General features: G+C 40.9%; 1 protein-coding gene across 5 annotated transcripts in view; it reads left to right on the top strand.

The window, feature by feature from the left end:
* LOC115139493 (cyclin-dependent kinase 19) overlaps positions 1 to 19771 on the top strand; it is a 76851-nt gene that overhangs the window by 3499 nt on the left and 53581 nt on the right. For 4 of the 5 annotated variants that reach the window (XR_003865117.2, XR_003865118.2, XM_029676972.2 and 1 more), the window contains exon 2: positions 7737 to 7812. Coding sequence is in view for 3 of the 5 variants with exons in the window: in XM_029676972.2 (XP_029532832.1) it covers positions 7737 to 7812 (76 nt within the window). In the remaining 2 variants the exon portion in view is untranslated. Of the gene's footprint in view, positions 1 to 3436; positions 3529 to 7736; positions 7813 to 19771 lie in introns of all 5 variants that reach the window. The other variant, XM_029676973.2, reaches the window with a different exon arrangement.

The raw sequence follows: 19771 nt of genomic DNA, 5'->3' as shown, positions 1-19771 counted from the left end.
TTTCGAGTTAGGTGTTAGCCAGACTTTATAGGCCTAGCCCAGGGGAGAACGGCTGGCCCCTCGCATTGAGGATTTCAAGTTGAAGGCTGACTGTGGTACTGCAGGCATTGTTTCCAGAAAACAGGATCTGCCATTATAATCAATGTGGAAATGGCAATCTTCGTGGTTAATATTTGTGGATCCATTACTTTTTTTTAAATCACAATCATGGTACCAATAATTAATTTTATTTCACTAGATGTATGTCCTTGAACCGATTACTTTAAAATCTCACACAGACAGTTATAAGGATAATTTAGTTGCTAATGGCAGCCTGCAGTACATCGATTGGCCTTCAACTTGAGATACTCAATGAGAGGGGGCAGCACTGAGCGAGCCTGCAACGTCACTGAATAATAGATTAATAGAGTTGACTTTTATATCCTGAAATACACCGTTAACTCAGGTGGAGGTTTTAATTCTGTATCTAATGATTGACAGATATCCAGCATTATTAATCCTGAGTTTAATCTATGTCTTAGTCTTGGATTATTCGATATTTGGAGATCTAAATATGCTGATAAAAAGTACTTCACTTGGAGTAACAAGGACATGTCCAGACAGTCAATAATTTACTTCTGGTTGATTTAATTCATTAGATAACACTGTAGTCAAGGTATCCATTGAACCATACATTCTTACTGATCTTAAAGTTATATCCTTATCTTTAAATTTTTATGTCTCTGACGTTAATAAACTGAGTCGGAGTTATTGGAAACTCAATAGTAGACTGTTGGAAGATGATCATTTCAAGATGGATGCCAAAAATATTATACAAGAAAATTGGACGAAAGCCCAACTATTTAAGTCTTATGGGAAATATTGGGAATTAATGAAGTATGAAATAAGACAGTCATGAAGAGAGGTAAAGAAATAGCTGAACTTAAAAAATTGAGGGAAGAGAAACTTGTTAAGGAAATACTTTCTCTAATCTCTATAGAGGACCTTGATGAAGTAGGAAAGGGTTTTTTTCCTTATTTTTTTCTTTAGAAATTGACTGAATATATGAAGAGAGCAAAAGGTGCATTTGTAAAATCAAGAAAGAGATGGTTAGAGGAAGGTGAAAAAAACCCACAAAATACATACAATTTAGAGAGAAATTCTGAATTTACCTCAATTCATAAGCTTAATATAGATGGCAAAGAAAATTAAAACTCCAAAGATATTCCAAAATATGTTTCACAATTCTATGGTAAATTTTATACCAGTAATGTCTGTCCTACTGGTGACATATCTGCCTTTCTCGACTCTGTCGAAAACTATGCAAAATTCATAGATGAAGACTTCCAAAAGTCTTGAAGAATTTATTTATATTAATGAAATAAACAAATGTATCAGCAAGTTAAAAGAGAACCAATCTCCAGGGAATGATGGTTTTATTAGTTCATTCTATAAATATTTTCAGGAGGATATTGTTGAATTTATTTAAATGTAATGTTTAAGGAGGCAATTGATTTAGGGGTCCTGCCTGTTTCTATGACACAAGGCCTCATTTTTGTAAAGCCTAAACCAAACAAAGTTCCAATGATGTTTGAAAATTGGAGACCAATCACATTAACGGAAAGCTACTTGCATCCATCTTTGCAGAAAGACTTAAAGGTATTGACCAAATCATTTATGATACCCTGTCTGTTTTTTTGAAGAGCTGACATATATGTAATAATATTCAACTAGTTTTGGAATTGATAGACTACAATGAGCACATTATGGAATATAGCTTTATTTTATTTGTAGACTTTTACAAGGCTTTTGATACAGTTTAACATTATTTTTTATTTTTGAGACTCTTCAATTTTTGGATTTTGGTAAATATTTTCAAGGTGTACAATAATTAAGACACTTTACAATAATAGTAACAGCTCTGTTAAATTATCCATGGAACTTCAAAGAAATTTGACATTAGACACGGAATTAAACAAGGATGCCCAATTTCTCCTTTCTTATTTGTATAGGTCACACAAGTTATGGCACTTCATATCAATAAGGATTGTTTTAGGAGTAGTCAGATACAAGATAAAGAGAGAATGTTCACAATTGGCAAACACCACAATTTTTTTTGAAAGATCATAATGAAGTCAGGAAAGCTATTGAGGGTATTAATGCCTTCTCACGTGTATCTGGTTTATCTCTGAATATTAGGAAATGTGAATTATTTGTGTTGAAAAGATGTGACTTAAACTCCGTATGTAACGATGTGATCACGTCTTGGTATTAAAGTTAGCAAAGATCAGAAAGAAAGGGACAACTTAAATTTCTCTCCTTTTGTAGAGGACATTGGAAAGAGATTTAACTCCTGGTTATTAAGAGATCTTTCTTTATCTGGATGTGTACTTTTGTCCAAATCTGAAGGTCTGTCCAGATGAGTTTATACCTCCCTTGCCTTGGATGTTCCTCTGTCGGTAACTAAAATGGTTGATACTAAATTATTTAACTTCACACGGAGGAATAAACCTAATTACTTAAGAAAAGCTGTAACATGAACCACCCAAAGTGAGGGAGGGTTGAATGCTCTGGATTTTAAAACCTCTATTACAGTCTTTAAGATCAAATGGATACAAAACTATTGAAGAAATAAGGATTGCATTTGGAATATAATCCCTAATTTAATATTTCAACAGATTTGTGGTCTAGAATTCTTACTCAAATGCAACTTTGATGTGCATAAAGGTCCCTATTAAGCTTGCTAACTTTTATAAACAAGTTCTTCTAACTTGGAACCTCCATGTACAAACCATTTTCCCCACATAGATATACAATCTGAAATAATAAAGACTTAAAATACAAAAACAAGCCTTTTTTTCCAGAACTGGTTTGACAACAGCGTTATCTGGCTTAAACAATTATTGGATAATGATGGACAACTATATGATTATCCAGAATTCATGAGAACACAAATGTTACATTCTCTCCTGAGGAGTTTCAAATAGTTGTTTGAGCTGTCCCTAAAGGTGCCATTCTTCTTTTAGGAGAATATAACAATACTCCAAGTGCCACTTTTGAGGATTTTGTAGCCTCAATACTGCTAAAAGGAATTTACATTTTTTAACTATAAATGTAATAACATGTATATAAGAACTCTGTCAAGATGTTACTATTGCATCTGCTAGAATATACTGGAATGCAGCCCAAGGACAAGTGAACTGGAACAAAGTTTCGTTGTTGTCTGGCAAATACTGTAAATCTAATAAGGTGAAAGAAGTATCATACAAACTCATTCATAAAATCCACCCTGTAAAGATCTTTATCATACACAGATTGGGAGTGTTCTTATGTCAGAAGATTTTATTTTAAATGAAGCAACTATTAATGTTAATTTGAAAGACTATTGTTTTATTTTGATCCAAATGATATGGACTCTGATTTAACTTTCATTGTTCTTTCTTTATTTTTCATACAGATTCTATATCCATAAAATGAAGTGGGTCGGAGAACAAACCCCTCTTCACGTTGTTTTAAGATGGAATTGAAATATTATTTTGAAAATTATCAGTAAGTGTAAAAACAGAAAAGCAATACTTACAACTTTTTTACAAATGGAAAATGTATAGTATCTCGAATGTACCCCTGTCTGTTAGGTTTATATACTATTGTTTGTGATTTTCTGTTTTTGTATTTGTTTTGTTCATAATAATATATATTTTGTAAATATATTTTTAAAAAGCAAGAGGTTGCAAAGCAACAGCATCAACTTCCGGGTAGACAGGCGAAGAGCTAGTATGCTCAACTGAAAGGATACCGTTCGTTTACACCAGTGGTTCCCAAACTTTTTATCGTCCCGTACCCCTTCAAACATTCAACCTCCAGCTGCGTACCCCCTCTAGCACCACGGCAAGCGCACTCTCAAATGTTGTTTTTTTACCATCATTGTAAGCCTGCCACACACACACACACACACACACACTATACAATACACATTTTTTTTTAAATTACCCCCTTTTCTCCCCAATTTCGTGGTATCCAATTGTTAGTAGTTACTATCTTGTCTCATTGCTACAACTCCCGTACGGGCTCGGGAGAGACGAAAGTCGAAAGCCATGCTTCCTCCGAAACACAACCCAACCAAGCCGCACTGCTTCTTAACACAGAGCGCATCCAACCCGGAAGCCAGCCGCACCAATGTGTCAGAGGAAACACTGTGCACCTGGCGACCTGGTTAGCATGCACTGCGCCCGGCCTGCCACAGGAGTCGCTAGTGCGCAATGAGACAAGGATATCCCTACCGGCCAAACCCTCCCTAACCCGGACGACGCTAAGCCAATTGTGCATCGCCCCATGGACCTCCCGGTCGCGGCCGGCTGAGACAGAGCCTGGGCTCAATACAATACCTTTATTAAACATAAGAATGAGTGTGAATTTTTGTCACAACCGGGCTCGTGGGAAGTGACGAAGAGCACTTATAGGACCAGTGCACAAATAATAATAATAATTTTGCTCTTTATTTAACCATCTTACATATAAAACCTCATTTGTTCATCGAAAATTGTAAATAACTCACCACAGGTTAATGAGAAGGGTGTGCTTGAAAGGATGCACATAACGCTGCAATGTTTGGTTGTATTGGAGAAAGTCTGTCTTAAATCATTTTCCACACACAATCTGTGCCTGTATTTAGTTTTCATGCTAGTGATGGCCGAGAAACCACTCTCACATAGGTACGTGGTTGCAAAGGGCATCAGTGTCTTAACAGCGTGATTTGCCAAGGCAGGATACTCTGAGCGCAGCCCAATCCAGAAATCTGGCTTCCGATTTTAAATTCAATTTTCACAGAACCAATGAGGCCCTCTTGTTCAGTAAATGGACTGGAGGCAGGGCATGAAAGGGATAACGTATCCAGTTGTTTGTGTCATCCGTTTCAGTTAAGTACCTGCGGAATTGCGCACCCAACTCACTCAGGTGCTTTGCTAAAGCACATTTGACATTATCCATAAGCTTGAGTTCATTTGCATACAATAATGGAAAGTCCTGTGTGTTGTTCTTGTTAATGCAGACCGAGAAGAGCTCCAACATCTTAATCATAGCCTCAATTTTGTCCCTCACATTGAATATAGTTGCGGAGAGTCCCTGTAATCCTAGATTCAGATCATTCAGGTGAGAAAAAACATCACCCAGATAGTCCAGACGTGTGAGAAACTCATCATCATGTAAGTGAAAAATGGTCTCTCAATTCAAAAACACGTGTCAATACTTTACATGGTCGCTGCCCATATCATTGAATAGTGCCGAAAATGCACGAGAGTTCAGGGGCCTTGCTTTAACAAAGTTAATCATTTTAACTGTAGTGTCCAAAACGTCTTTCAAGCTGTCAGGCATTCCCTTGGCAGCCAGAGCCTCTCAGTTGATGCTGCAGTGTACCCAAGTGGCGTCGGGAGGAACTGCTTGCACGCGCGTTACCACTCCACTATGTCTCCCTGTCATGGCTTTTGCGCCATCAATAAAGAAACCAACAAGAGCAGCAGCTACGTTTGGTTACATACAGACCGTTAGTGGAATTCCCCCGAGAGAGTAACGGTTCATGTGATTGGATGTTAATTATTTGACATTGTGTTGTTATTTTGCTGAACACTAGGTGGTTTAATTTTATTTTTGGCAGTGAAAAGAGGCTACTCAGGTGAGAAAAAAATCTCACTCAAATGTATAGCCCCGGTGGAAAATATAAATGGACTGTTTTAAAATGTGAAAAAAAATATATGTATATATTTGGCATATCCCTGACGGCATTGCGCATACCCCAGTTTGGGAATATCTAGTTTACAGTATACTAAAATGAACTAATAGTATATAGTGGGCTCCGGAGTGGCGCAGCGGTCTAAGGCACAGTCCCTGGTTCAAATCCAGGCTGCATCACATCTGGCTGTGATTGGGCGGCGAACAATTGGTCCAGCGTGGTCTTGGTTTGGCCGGGTTAGGCCGTCATTTGTAAATAAGCATTTGTTCTTAACTGACTTGCCTAGTTAAATTAAAAAAATAGTATGTAGTGTATATACTCATTAAGTATGTAGTATACAGTATGGGTATTTGAACAGAGAAGAGTCTCTATCTGCATATATGTGCATTTAGGAACATGAATCAGGATTGTGGCCAGATGAGTGTAGTGGCCATGTAGGCTTTTGTGGGGGTCAAAAGGTAGCCTGTGGACTGTGTGCGAGGCTTCAGCATGCTTCAGTTCGGCTGGCGGCTAGCGAACCAAACGAGCGTGCTCGCATACTCAAAAGACCTTTGCTTGAAAAAACTGAAAAAAAGTGTCAATAGTACTGTTTTCCCTATTTGAGATGCTGTAGCCAGTTCACTTCCTCAAAATAGTCAGAAGTAATTTAAGATAACTCAAGAAATCTGTCGTTAATTTTGACGTTTTTGCCGAGGAGATCTTAGGTGGCGCCATTTTCCACCTACAGTAACTAAGATGTTTGGTGCTGTATTTCTCAATGAAAAAATGTGCATGAAAACGAGTCGTCTCTCGTTGAATGACAACAAAGACTTTATTGAAGAAACCCTGCAGTTGGCCAATCACGAACGAAAGGGCGTAGAATTAGTCTCCCGAACGTCGGCTAGCCTCGAGGAAAAACATGTGTGGCCAACAGTCGAAAAAAAACTCACCGAAGTCCAAAACGAACAAAAACGTCACAAAATGTCACCGTAATATATGCACAATCTTCTTACCTGTTTCGGGAGGGAAGCATCCTTTATTTACCATTCGTATTATGTGGTGGAAAATAGCAAAAGAAAAAGCCCCCCCACCCTACAAACTCATGTTTTGTATTCTTGTTGTGCATTAGCATTTTCTATGACTAGACAGTCCACTGTGTTGTTCATGATTACAGTGTTGTTTACTGTGCATCAGGCAAGTTGGAGATGTCATGTTTGATTCAAAAAAACACATCCACTCACTATGGATTTGTAGTACAACATTTGGTCTCCATTATCCAAGGTTTTTCACCTTTTCACCAAAACCATTTTCTGCAATTGAACACGTTTGAAATAGGCTCAATAATATTTTCTGAAAAGTCAATATTGGGTTAATAAATGTTCCCCTACTACGAGGATACGGCTTATCTCAGATAATCAATTGTCCCCTGTATCGTAGTGTGCTGTATGTGTGCATACCACAATATGTCTCACATTTCTTCATTGGCAGGCACATCTCATCAATGCCTTTTCCCACCCCCAGCAAGTTTTTGCAAGGGCATAGGAATACCCTCAGAAAACAATGTCAAGAAAAAATCCCTCCGATTTTTCCTGACGCTGCATTTATTAAATAAAATCCTATTTGTCTTTGATCATTCTGATTCCGCACTGTTTGTGCTGTGAGTTCTGTATGTAGGCTATGGTTGAAGCCAGAGCGTGTGTTTGCATTGGGGGTTGAAATGCAGGGTGATTAGATAATGATGAGAGGCTGCACTCAACAACAACAGAGCACGCCCGTGGCGAGGGAATAGCTGTCTTCAGCAAGAGGATGTTGCTAATGGCAGGGATTCTACTGTTCCGTAAGAACACGTCGAGCAGTCCGTCTCCATCATTTCCATATCCCCTGTCCTCTCTGACTCGCTCATAAACACACAACCTTCAATAACCGATGCAGTATTTTATTCATCTATCTATGCTCAAGAACAAGGGATTTGTCCCTGTGTTACATTGCCAAAGAAATAAAGCTGGTTTGTGATGTCCTGTTTTTTTGTGTTTATTTGTCTGTTTCTCTGCAGGAAAGATGAGAAGGAGTATGCACTGAAGCAAATTGAAGGGACTGGAATATCGATGTCTGCTTGCAGGGAAATTGCTGTAAGTTAATATATTGCTTAAAGGCGCTGTATAGTTCTTTCTCCTACAATGTTGTTTTCCCTTCTCCTGTGTTTTCTCCTACAATAAGATATTAAGTGTAGTCGCTGCACCGTGCCATTTTCTTGACTTTAACCCTTTAGCTGGTGCTATATTAAAGAGTAAAAACCTAAGGATTGTTCTACTTTGTCTGTAGAGTGTATTCCTGTACTGATGTGCTTCTGGGATTGTAATAGCCCCAGAGTTGTGCAGTGTTCCTAATGGCATAAAGAATAGAGACATCACCATGTAAACATAATATATATATATAGGTTTGCACATTTTATGGCTCCCACACATCTACTGTATAGTGTTCAGGCCTCCAATGTGTTATAAACAATACAATATTTGCCTTTGGTGCAAAGAGAGAAACACACACAAACGAGTGCCCCTTGTGAAGACGCTGGCGTCCACCCAGCTCCTCCTTTCTTACACTCAGTGGTCGCTTACATTTTTCACTTGCTCTGCAGATTATTCCTAACCCAGTGCAAAGGAGAAGCAGTCCAAGAACACATGCTACACACAGGGTATATGCTATACACCCCCCCCGAGTCAGAGGGGATTGAGTGAAATGCGGAAGAGACGTTTTTTAGTTGAACGCATTCACGTGTACAACTGACTAGGTATCTTCCCTTCGCTTTCCCTACATTTTGTTTCGCTACACGGATGTGATGTGTCTGGGTAGCGAAGTAGAATGTAAGCTCGTGAGATCGGGATGGTTCGTACCAGGCTAGGGGAGCTGACTGGGATATGTTATGTAAGTTCCACATACCGACCTCTCTAGGTATGTGATACATGATCCACACAATATCAGAATGTTGTATGATGGTTACACTACTTGTTGTGGTGACAAACCTACTGTGTATTCTACCCACAATACAGTCAAGCTTACTCAGTGGATGATGGTTGGCTGCAAACTGTGAGAGTAGAAAGGATGTCAGAGTCAAATCAAATATAACATTTTTGTAATAGAAGTGGTAATATGCATAGTATTTGCCTGATATGTACACAATAAGATAATAGATAATGAATGTGTTGCATTTACAGATATAGTGGGTACTCACTGGGCACAGACGTCAATTCATCATCAGTTCCAGGTTGGTTCAACGTAATTTCATTGAAATTAAATGGAAACAATGTTGAATCAACCAGTGTGTGCCCAGTGGGTAGTGTGTGTATACTCTAGCAGCTGCGTTGACTTGGGGTGTGTTTGAGTGGTTATGGGTTGCTGTGTGTGTGTGTGGTTATGGGTTGCATTTGTGATTGTCTGTAAGGGTTGGATGTGTGGCGAGTCAGTGAGAATAGTCTCTAAAATGCAGATGGTCTCTCGCGTGAAAATAGTCTCAAAGGTACAGGTCTGTGTAGGGAGACCAGCTAGGGTTAGCTGTTCAGCAGTGTGATGGCCTGGCGGTAGAATTGAACAGAGGTACAGGCGTATTTTGGCTATAAGCCGCTGCCTCAGCTCTGACTGCAGTACTGCAGAAAGGGACTGACTGAATGACTGGATACTCCATCTGGACCTGTCTACTCCTGCTCAGCCCAAACTCTCACTATCCAACACTCATCATTCCCATCCCAGGAGTGGGGACACCTATGGTATCCTCTCCAGGTGACCCTTAACACTTTAGCCCCACATAGTGTTCAACCCATAGAGATCCTGTTTAATTACAATAGCGGCTAGATCATAAAACCTCAGCGTTTTAGAATGGGGTGAAAATGGCAGCCATATTTGTCAGGAAAACATCCAAACCAGTCTAATTGGAATGAATGGCAGAAGAGGCACAATCCGGCTTTTACTTATGTAGGAACATAAAAGAGTAAGGCCATGTGATATGAATGGAATGTTGGCAATTATTTTGAGAAATGAATGAAATCATTATTTAAACTGTCTGCCTAGCTAGCTAACAAACATACAGTGCAGATAAATTCATTAAATTCATTGTGTAAAAGAATCTTATCACAGCACTGGCAAACCATGGTTGACCAACACCCTGACCAAAATGGCTGACCTTTCATCATAAGATGGTTCATGTCCATTCTAGTATTCTAATTCCTCATTCTATGGTTCACCCACTCTGCTTTCAGAAGTAGCTATACAGGGAAACAATCATAGAATTAGGAATTACAATAGTAATTAAAATGGTAATTGAATAGAATATCTATGATAATTATGATAAATATAACAGAACATGAAGCTTTCATTTTAAAAAAAGTCTCAGCTCAAATTATACTATGGCAGCATTGCTTTGTTTTTCGAACCATCAGACGGAAATTCTGGCAAGGAATGTTACTAAAATTGTTCTGAATGAAAGTAAATATTGGTGTGTTTTGTTGGTGATCTGACCCAATATTGGGAATCTAGCTAGCGCGTTTAGCCTGTTCTGTTTGCATAGCACCCCTCTCCCAGTTTCTCTCCACAGTGGATCCTATCATCCTGGCCTATGACCGTGTGTAGCTGCACACTGTTAGTCGGTGTCAGGTTACTGCTCTGACTGTATTACTGCTCTGCTTCTCTCTCTCTCCTGGCGCCGTCCTCTAGTTTGTGCTACAGGAGACTGAATTGTCAGATGGCACAGAGTTCTGGCCAGTGTGCAATTTTTTCCTTCGTGTGATCTCTGATGCTTATTCATTGTACTATAAACTGATGGATTAGTCAGCCCTGTGTCACCACTGGCTGGCTTGCCCTCATGACTACTATAACTTGTAATGCTGTTGAAATGCAAACACGTTCCTGGAAAATTGCCCATAGTTAGTTCAATTCATGAATTTCAATCTGTTACTTTTCTTTTTGGTAGTGCTATGGGATTGACCCAGACCCTGCGGACACCCTCAGGAGGAAAGCTGCAGACCTGGGTTCAAATGCAAGCCTGTTTGTCATTTAAAAACACATTTTCATTAAATACTTACTTTCTTTGTATTCATGGCCCGAATCAACTGCTTCTATTGGAAGTAGGCCTATTTGAAAGTATTCCAAATACATGATTTCAAATACCAAACAGACCTGGGTTCAAATGCATGGGAGCATTTATTTGTATTTAAAAAAGTACTATGTTCAAATTAGCGCAATGAGAGTTAATCAGTTCTAAAATGTTAATGCACGTTTTTATTGTGATTAATCGCATTGTCTGTAACTATTCAAAATACCCTAAAAACATCTTGTACAAGTGGGAAATAGGACAAATAAAAGCACCCACCAAATTAGTATTATTATTATTAGATGAGCAGTCCAACAGAAGGCTCCCATCATCACATCACATAACACCCCGAGGGGTGCCTACTGAAGTTAAGAGCCACCAGAAATGGATTTGGCTCAAAGTCTCTCAGACCAACTTCGCTTCAACAGAACAATGGACTCTTTGTGTCACCACCACTGCAACCCCCCATTTTGTTGTGCAAACTGTGCTAGAGTTTAATGTTTGGTATGCCACACTCACAACTGACTGAGGGAGGTTTTGCTGCCATGTGTTATTGGTTTTGTGCATTCAAATGGCTTGAGGATCTTTTTTGCTTTTTCCATGTTGGTATGTCCCTTCAGAAGTTGTGGAAAAATCATTATGTGTAATACATTTTCAGAAGCGAATGTACAGTACTTTTTGAAATTGCGCAATCATTGGAATTAATTTATTTATTTATTCAAGCTTTTGCATAATGTAATGGCTAATGTTTCCTCATGAAACCAGATGACTGGATGTCCTTTGGGTGGTGGACCATTCTTGATACACATGGGAAACTGTTGAGCATGAAAGACCCAACAGCGTTGCAGTTCTTGACACTCCCAAACCAGAGCGCCTGGCACCTACTACCATACCCCGTTCAAAGGCACTTAAATATTTTGTCTTGCCCATTCACCTTCTGAATGGCACACATACACAATCCATGTCTCATTTGTCTGGAGGCTTAAATATCCTTCTTTCGCCTGTCTCCTCCCCTTAATCTACACTGATTTTGAAGTGGATTTAACAGGCGACATCAATAGAGGATCATAACATTCACCTGGTCAGTCTATGTCATGGAAAGAGCTAATGTTTTGTGCACTCAGTGTATGTTGATGTGTAGGCCTATTAATTGTATTGAATTAAGCAAGGTGTTGTAACTCATCTGCGTCAGAGGATCCACAAGTAACCACTGCACTGCCACTGAGCTGGTTGTTGAAACAGAGCTTAAAGCAGCTGGTTGCATAATGTACTATAGGCCAGTCAGTGGGGATTCAAGTTGAACCTCTCTCACCCCTTAAACCCCTGTTACACAGGAGACTATCTTTAGATGATACTGGGTAAGTCCTCAGGAAGTGAACTGACCTGTGGAGGCCTGTACTAAATAAAGGTGTGTGAGCCTTCCTAGAGAAAGAATCCTGCTCGCTTTCACTCTGGTCAGTCAGTGGGTTTATCCATGTCTGTGGTTGATGGGGTTTCTCAATCACCTTTTCTCTGTCGACTTTTACTAGATACAGCAGTAGCATTGTATTAAACATATCTTTTCGATGTGTCATTCTCCGTTTCTCTCAAACTCAGTCGGTGGTCAATAGACCTAGTGGTTTGGTGGTAGGCTTACTTCTCATAAGTGGGCTATTGCCGCTTATGGTGTGGCCTGAGGTCTGCCAGTACTTCTCACTTGTTGTCCAAAGGCTTTTTCGGCCCGTGACTCATGCAGAAAATCTGAGCAGTGTATTGGCACTGCAACCCCAATTTAAAACCCTGTTATTGTGAGAATCCTGGCATCCATTTCACCCATTCTACTTCGAGAGTCTATTTATAAACTAACAGGTGTGGGTGTGTTGTTGGTCCAATTTAGATTGACCCACCTCAAGGGTTGAAACATTGTTTGAAACGCGGCGTTTCCCCTGAAGCAAGTCCCATTTTTTTCTCTTTAGTTTTTTTATCAGAAAACGGCTTTTGTTTTAATACAATAAAAGGGGACCAGGGTAAATGTCCTTCAGACGAAACAATGACAACAGTGATTTGCACAAACATGTACTTTGTTTCACGAAAACAAGAGGGAGGGCCAGAGGGAAATGAGTGAGTGAGTGAGTTTTTTTATGTTGTAAAAAGTTTTTTTTTAAAGGCACTCTCAGGGGATCTTTCATCAGATAAGCCCACATTGGGAAGGGCGACACATTGGCTAAGCTCCACATTACGTCTTAACACTACGCCACGCAAAACCACACCACAGGAAACATTGGCAATCAGGTTTACTAGGGGACAGGGATAATGGGTCCCTCGACACAAGACACCTGATAGTGAATTTTTCTGTGAATCCTATGATCATGGATTCCCTCTGGGACCTGCTTTGGCTCGATCTCAGAGTAGTTCTGCTCTTCACTCCGTCAGCCAGACCCAGTCAGCTATTCTCTCCCATCATTCTAATCACTGTGCAAACATGACCATATTTTGGTTGTGTTTGCATAGGGAGGGGGTTTTACAGGCTCTCTCACTTGGTTTCCATGGATGAAATGAGAGTCAGTGACAGTGTGTCCATGCCGAGGAAGGTCTTTTTTTAGTACAGTAGCTCGATAGGGGAGACTGTTGTATGATTGGAATTTTGTTTCATATGAAGTTAAAAAAGGAAAATAGAGGTAGAAGCTAGCTTAATGATGATATAATTCCAATGGCCATTTTAAATTGAATTGCTCTGTGCATCTTTTTATGGCACACATTAGCCATGAGATGGGTTCTTCAGGGGAGTTATATTACGTACCTAAGAGAACCTGCGTGTGGGTATCCATTCTGTTCAAGAATATGCCGCTAGTAGCTACGCTAATCTTCCCCAGAGCCACAGACACCATGGTTACTCAATGACACAGCAGAGTCAGCAGGTTCTGGGCGACATGGAATAACAAGAGCAAATGGCTGGCGGCGGCACGAGCAGAGAGAGCGGAATGCTTGCCTTGCCTTCACTTTGTTCAGTCTCAGGGGAAAAGCTTGGCGTAACGGTCCTCTGTCCCAAACACACAGCAGCATGCCTCCTGGATTTATCGACCCAGTGCACTGTAGCCGCGTGAGGGAAGCCAGCGAGTTAGTCAGTCAGTCCTCGGATACGTCCACAAATAGCACCCTATCCCTTATGTAGTGCGCTTCTTTTTATTAGGGCCCATGTGGCTCTGGTTAAAAATGAGAGCACTATATAGGATGTCATTTAAGACTCAACCCAACTCAAGGAAACGCTGTTTTCTTGTGGGTCCTCTCACTCTCTTATTCCCCCTTTGCGCCAAGTCACATTAGTGACTTGTTTTGACTCTTGATCATTGAGTGTAAAACAAAACCCACATTGATCTAAACCCTTGTACAGTACCAGTCAAGTTTGGACACACCTACTCATTCCAAATAATGTATTGTGTCATTTCGGAGTCACTTTTGTTGAAAATGAGAATATAGTATTTTTATAAACACTTCTACAATTATGTGGATTGATAATATCATTTCAAGCATTCCGCATGAAGCTGGCTGAGAGAATGCCAAGAGTGTGCAAAGTTGTCATCAAGGAAAATGGTGGCTATTTGAGGAATGTGAAATATAAACTATATTTTGATTTGTTTAACACTTTTTGGGGGTTACTACAGTACGTGCTTCCTTGTGTGTTATTTCATAGTGTTGATGTCTTCACTATTATTCTACAATGTAGAAAATAGTAAAAATAATGAAAAAACCTTGAATGAGTAGGTATGTCTACACTTTTGACTAGTTCTGTAAATGTGACAATGTATCATGTGCTAATGACTGCCTAAGCTTAAATGTCCCTAGAAATGAACTGAATTGTTAGCTATTTAACTGTCCAAATGATATGTGGTGTTATTTACAGTTTATAAGGGTCAGGGGTGGTTAGTGGCATGAAAGCCAAAGACCTCGTGGATCCAGGTCATATGTAACCTGTTTTTAAAGGTGTATTGGCTGTCCTGGCCACAGAGGCTGTGCTAACGTTTGACCCAAATCTAGCCAGAGCTTTCCCTGTAAAAATTTTTTTTTTTTAAAAAGACACATTTTTCCCAGAACAGACCAAGGACTTGTTCTTGCCACACATTCACTATGAGGGTTCTGGTGAGGCTACATTGTTTTAAATACATTTTTCTTGTACTCAATTTGTATTTTCTTTCCTGTTATTGTTACTGATTTCGACAGACAAACAGGAAAGGTTTGAAGCAGGAAATGTGTACAATATTGGGATTTACAGCACGGTCACAAAAGATTGATGACACAAGACGTGTCTATTTTATGGATCGAGCAGATTGATAGTGCATAAATCGTGACCTTTTCATGTTAATTGCCACGCTATGTGTAGCAGAAAAAAAGAATCAGGGACACAAATCCAAACAAAGATGGCAACAACTCAGACCACGAGACAGCTCGTGCCCTGACTGCCCCATGTACCTGAGCATGTTGAGGTACTACCTTAAAGGGATACTTCGGGATTTGGGCTATGAGGTGCCTTATCTACTTCACCAGAGTTCCGATTAACATGTGGATACCGTTTTTATGTCTCTGTGTTCAGTAAGGAAGGAAGTTAGAGGTAGTTATGTGGAAGTATGTGTATCTGCTAGCATTGCCCCATCTACCATGGGGTATGAAATTATTGATGAATATGAGCAATAGTTATAGAATAAATAATTCAAATACTGAGCTATATTGTATATTATTTATTAACATAATTTACTATTCATTTATATTGGGCACAAAATAATCTGAAACACAACCAAAATGATCAGCAAATGCATCCAACAAGTTTGTAAAGGTACAACCTTCATGTAGTCATTGCCTGCTAAGAATTAATTAATTATAAGAATCTTTAGTGGTGTCAATAATTTGGACCCCTACCTTTTTGAGAGAAAAAATGTATTACTTGCTGAACAAATATCTTTCTCTGAGCAATTCTATTAGTATAAAATAATACTATTACCTTGTTTTTTTTGCATACAATATAACTCACAATTTTAATTATTTTATTTTATACAGTCATTAAATATTGCTCATCTTTATCAAGGGTGTCAATAATTTCAGACCCCAATGTTGATATGACCTCATCTTGACCCAGTCAGACTTTTTCTATACTACACGCAGTAAAATGTCCCCTGGGATAGCTGCCATTTTCTTCCTGTGACCGTGAGAGAGAGAGAGTGGATTACGGGCATCTGATTACGGCAGTGAGGTTTCACTAAGGCGATGCCCCCTGTAAAGGAACATGAACATTGACAGAGGCTGTCCTCTGGGTTACAGTACGTTGTTGTTGCACTATCCTCGCTTTACTCTTGTTCTGTGTTCTCAAATTCACTTCAGATTGGAGTGATTCTACGAAGGTCCAATCCCCTGTGATGGACTCACTGCAATAAGCTTATTGAGTCTGTGTCAAAGGGGATTGAGTATTAACCTGAAATGTTAAGATGAAACACCAGCACTGTTATCCTACTGTACTATATGCATATTCTGGAATTCCCCAGGATAAATACAATGTGTTGTTATAGCAGATACTGTTTGCTCTTTATCATAACAAAATGAACTTTTAGACATTTCGTAGTCATGTGACTGCACAGGATCACTGTTTTATTAGTTTAGATGAGTCTAAACAGTGCATACTGTTGAACGCTGTACTATGAGAAACAGTGGAGGCTGCTGAGGAGAGGACGGCTGATAGTAATGGCTGGAATAGAGTCAATGGAATCGTATCAACCACCCAGAAACCATATATTTGATACCATTCCATTGACTCCATTACAGGTATTATTATGTGTCGTCCTCCCCTCAGCAGCCTCCACTGATGAGAAACCAGATGTGTGACGGTCATGGAATGTTGAATGACGATTATCGGCCAGCCAAATGAAGCGGTCACCATACACTATACAGTTGAAGTCGGAAGCTTACATACACTTAGGTTGGAGTCAGTAAAACTTGTTTTTCAACCACTCCACAAATTTCTTGTTAACAAACTATAGTTTTGGCAAGTCGATTAGGACATCTCCTTTGTGCATGAGACAAGTCATTTTTCCAACAATTGTTTACAGACAGATTATTTCACTTATAATTCACTGTATCACAATTCCAGTGGGTCAGAAGTTTACATACACTAAGTTGACTCTGCCTTTAAACAGCGTGGAAAATTATGTCATGGCTTTAGAAGCTTCTGATAAGCTAATTGACATAATTTGAGTCAATTGGAGGTGTACCTGTGGATGTATTTCAAGGCCTACCTTTAAACTCAGTGCCTCTTTGTAGACCTCCACAAGTCTGGTTCATCCTTTGGGAGCAATTTCCAAATGCCTGAAGGTACCATGTTCATCTGTACAAACAATCGTATGCAAGTATAAACACCATGGGATCACGCAGCCGTCGTACCGCTCAGGAAGGAGACACGTTCTGTCTCCTAGAGATTAACGTACTTTGGTGCGAAAAGTGAGAATCAATCCCATAACAACAGCAAAGGACCATGTGAAGATGCTGGAGGAAACGGGTACAAAAGTATCTATATCCACAGTAAAACAAGTCCTATATTGACATAACCTGAAAGGCAGCTCAGCAAGGAAGAAGCCACTGCTCCAAAACCGCCATAAAAAAAAAATACAACTGCACATTACATTTCATTATAGTACAACGGTCTGATTTGTCTAATCTTAGCAATTTCTTCTTAGCTAGCTACATAGTCGTCGTTGTATCAAAGATAATTGCGTAATTATCGTATTTCGTCGTCTCCTATCTGCCCAACACGTTCACCGTCTACCGTAGCACTGTAGTAACTATCACACTCAACTGAGCGACTTGATTAGTGTAGTGTTAGCTAGCTACATAGTTGTCTTTGCTGTCTTCGTATCCAAGATAATTGTGTAGTTAGAGTGTGTAGTCTTAGAGTGATTATCTTAATTTACCGAGGTTAGCTAGCCAGCTATTTTGTCGTCCTTAACGTAGGAGACACTCCTAGCTAGCCAATAGCCAGCCAACGTCTACTGAATAGAACTTTCGCATTCCGGTCGCATTCCGCTTCGCTCCACAGGTAGTATCATATTTTCATTTCATTTCATTACAGTCCCAACGGTGTGATTTGTTTGATCGTAGCTAGCTACATAGCTAGCTACATAGCCGTCTTTGTTTCAAAGATAATTGTGTAGTCTAGAGCGATTTTCTAGTTTAGCTAGCCAGCTATTGTCGTTCTCCTAACGCAACGTAACGTAACCAACACTGCTAGCTAGCCAGCTTGCCCCCGAAAAGCAGCATTGTAGAAACTTCACACTCAACGGAACGACTTGATTAGGGTAGTGTCAACAACGCAGCTAGCCTACCTCAGCAGTACTGTATCATTTTAATCATTTTAGTCAATTAGATTCTTGCTACGTAAGCTTCACTTTCTGAACATTCGAGACGTGTAGTCCACTTGTCATTCCAATCTCCTCTGCATTAGCGTAGCCTCTTCTCTAGCCTGTCAACTATGTGTCTGTCTATCCCTGTTCTCTCCTCTCTGCACAGACCATACAAACGCTCCACACCGCATGGCCGCGGCCACCCTAATCTGGTGGTCCCAGCGCGCACGACCCACGTGGAGTTCCAGGTCTCCGGTAGCCTCTGGAACTGCCGATCTGCGGCCAACAAGGCAGAGTTCATCTCAGCCTATGCCTCCCTCCAGTCCCTCGACTTCTTGGCTCTGACGGAAACATGGATCACCACAGACAACACCGCTACTCCTACTGCTCTCTCTTCATCCGCCCACGTGCTCTCGCACACCCCGAGAGCTTCTGGTCAGCGGGGTGGTGGCACCGGGATCCTCATCTCTCCCAAGTGGTCATTCTCTCTTTCTCCCTTACCCATCTGTCTATCGCCTCCTTTGAATTCCATGCTGTCACAGTTACCAGCCCTTTCAAGCTTAACATCCTTATCATTTATCGCCCTCCAGGTTCCTCGGAGAGTTCATCAATGAGCTTGATGCCTTGATAAGCTCCTTTCCTGAGGACGGCTCACCTCTCACAGTTCTGGGCGACTTTAACCTCCCCACGTCTACCTTTGACTCATTCCTCTCTGCCTCCTTCTTTCCACTCCTCTCCTCTTTTGACCTCACCCTCTCACCTTCCCCCTACTCACAAGGCAGGCAATACGCTCGACCTCATCTTTACTAGATGCTGTTCCTCCACTAACCTCATTGCAACTCCCCTCCAAGTCTCCGACCACTACCTTGTATCCTTTTCCCTCTCGCTCTCATCCAACACTTCCCACACTGCCCCTACTCGGATGGTATCGCGCCGTCCCAACCTTCGCTCTCTCTCCCCCGCTACTCTCTCCTCTTCCATCCTATCATCTCTTCCCTCTGCTCAAACCTTCTCCAACCTATCTCCTGATTCTGCCTCCTCAACCCTCCTCTCCTCCCTTTCTGCATCCTTTGACTCTCTATGTCCCCTATCCTCCAGGCCGGCTCGGTCCTCCCCTCCCGCTCCGTGGCTCGACGACTCATTGCGAGCTCACAGAACAGGGCTCCGGGCAGCCGAGCGGAAATGGAGGAAAACTCGCCTCCCTGCGGACCTGGCATCCTTTCACTCCCTCCTCTCTACATTTTCCTCCTCTGTCTCTGCTGCTAAAGCCACTTTCTACCACTCTAAATTCCAAGCATCTGCCTCTAACCCTAGGAAGCTCTTTGCCACCTTCTCCTCCCTCTTGAATCCTCCCCCCCTCCCCTCCTCTCTGCAGATGACTTTGTCAACCATTTTGAAAAGAAGGTCGACGACATCCGATCCTCGTTTGCTAAGTCAAACGACACCGCTGGTTCTGCTCACACTGCCCTACCCTGTGCTCTGACCTCTTTCTCCCCTCTCTCTCCAGATGACATCTCGCGTCTTGTGACGGCCGGCCGCCCAACAACCTGCCCGCTTGACCCTATCCCCTCCTCTCTTCTCCAGACGATCTCCGGTGACCTTCTCCCTTACCTCACCTCGCTCATCAACTCATCCCTGACCGCTGGCTAC

This window comes from Oncorhynchus nerka, linkage group LG13, assembly GCF_034236695.1.
Source record: "Oncorhynchus nerka isolate Pitt River linkage group LG13, Oner_Uvic_2.0, whole genome shotgun sequence".
NCBI classification, from domain to species: domain Eukaryota; kingdom Metazoa; phylum Chordata; class Actinopteri; order Salmoniformes; family Salmonidae; genus Oncorhynchus; species Oncorhynchus nerka.
The sequence above is the reverse complement of the archived record's forward strand: the minus strand, read 5'-3'. Positions and strand labels throughout refer to the sequence as shown.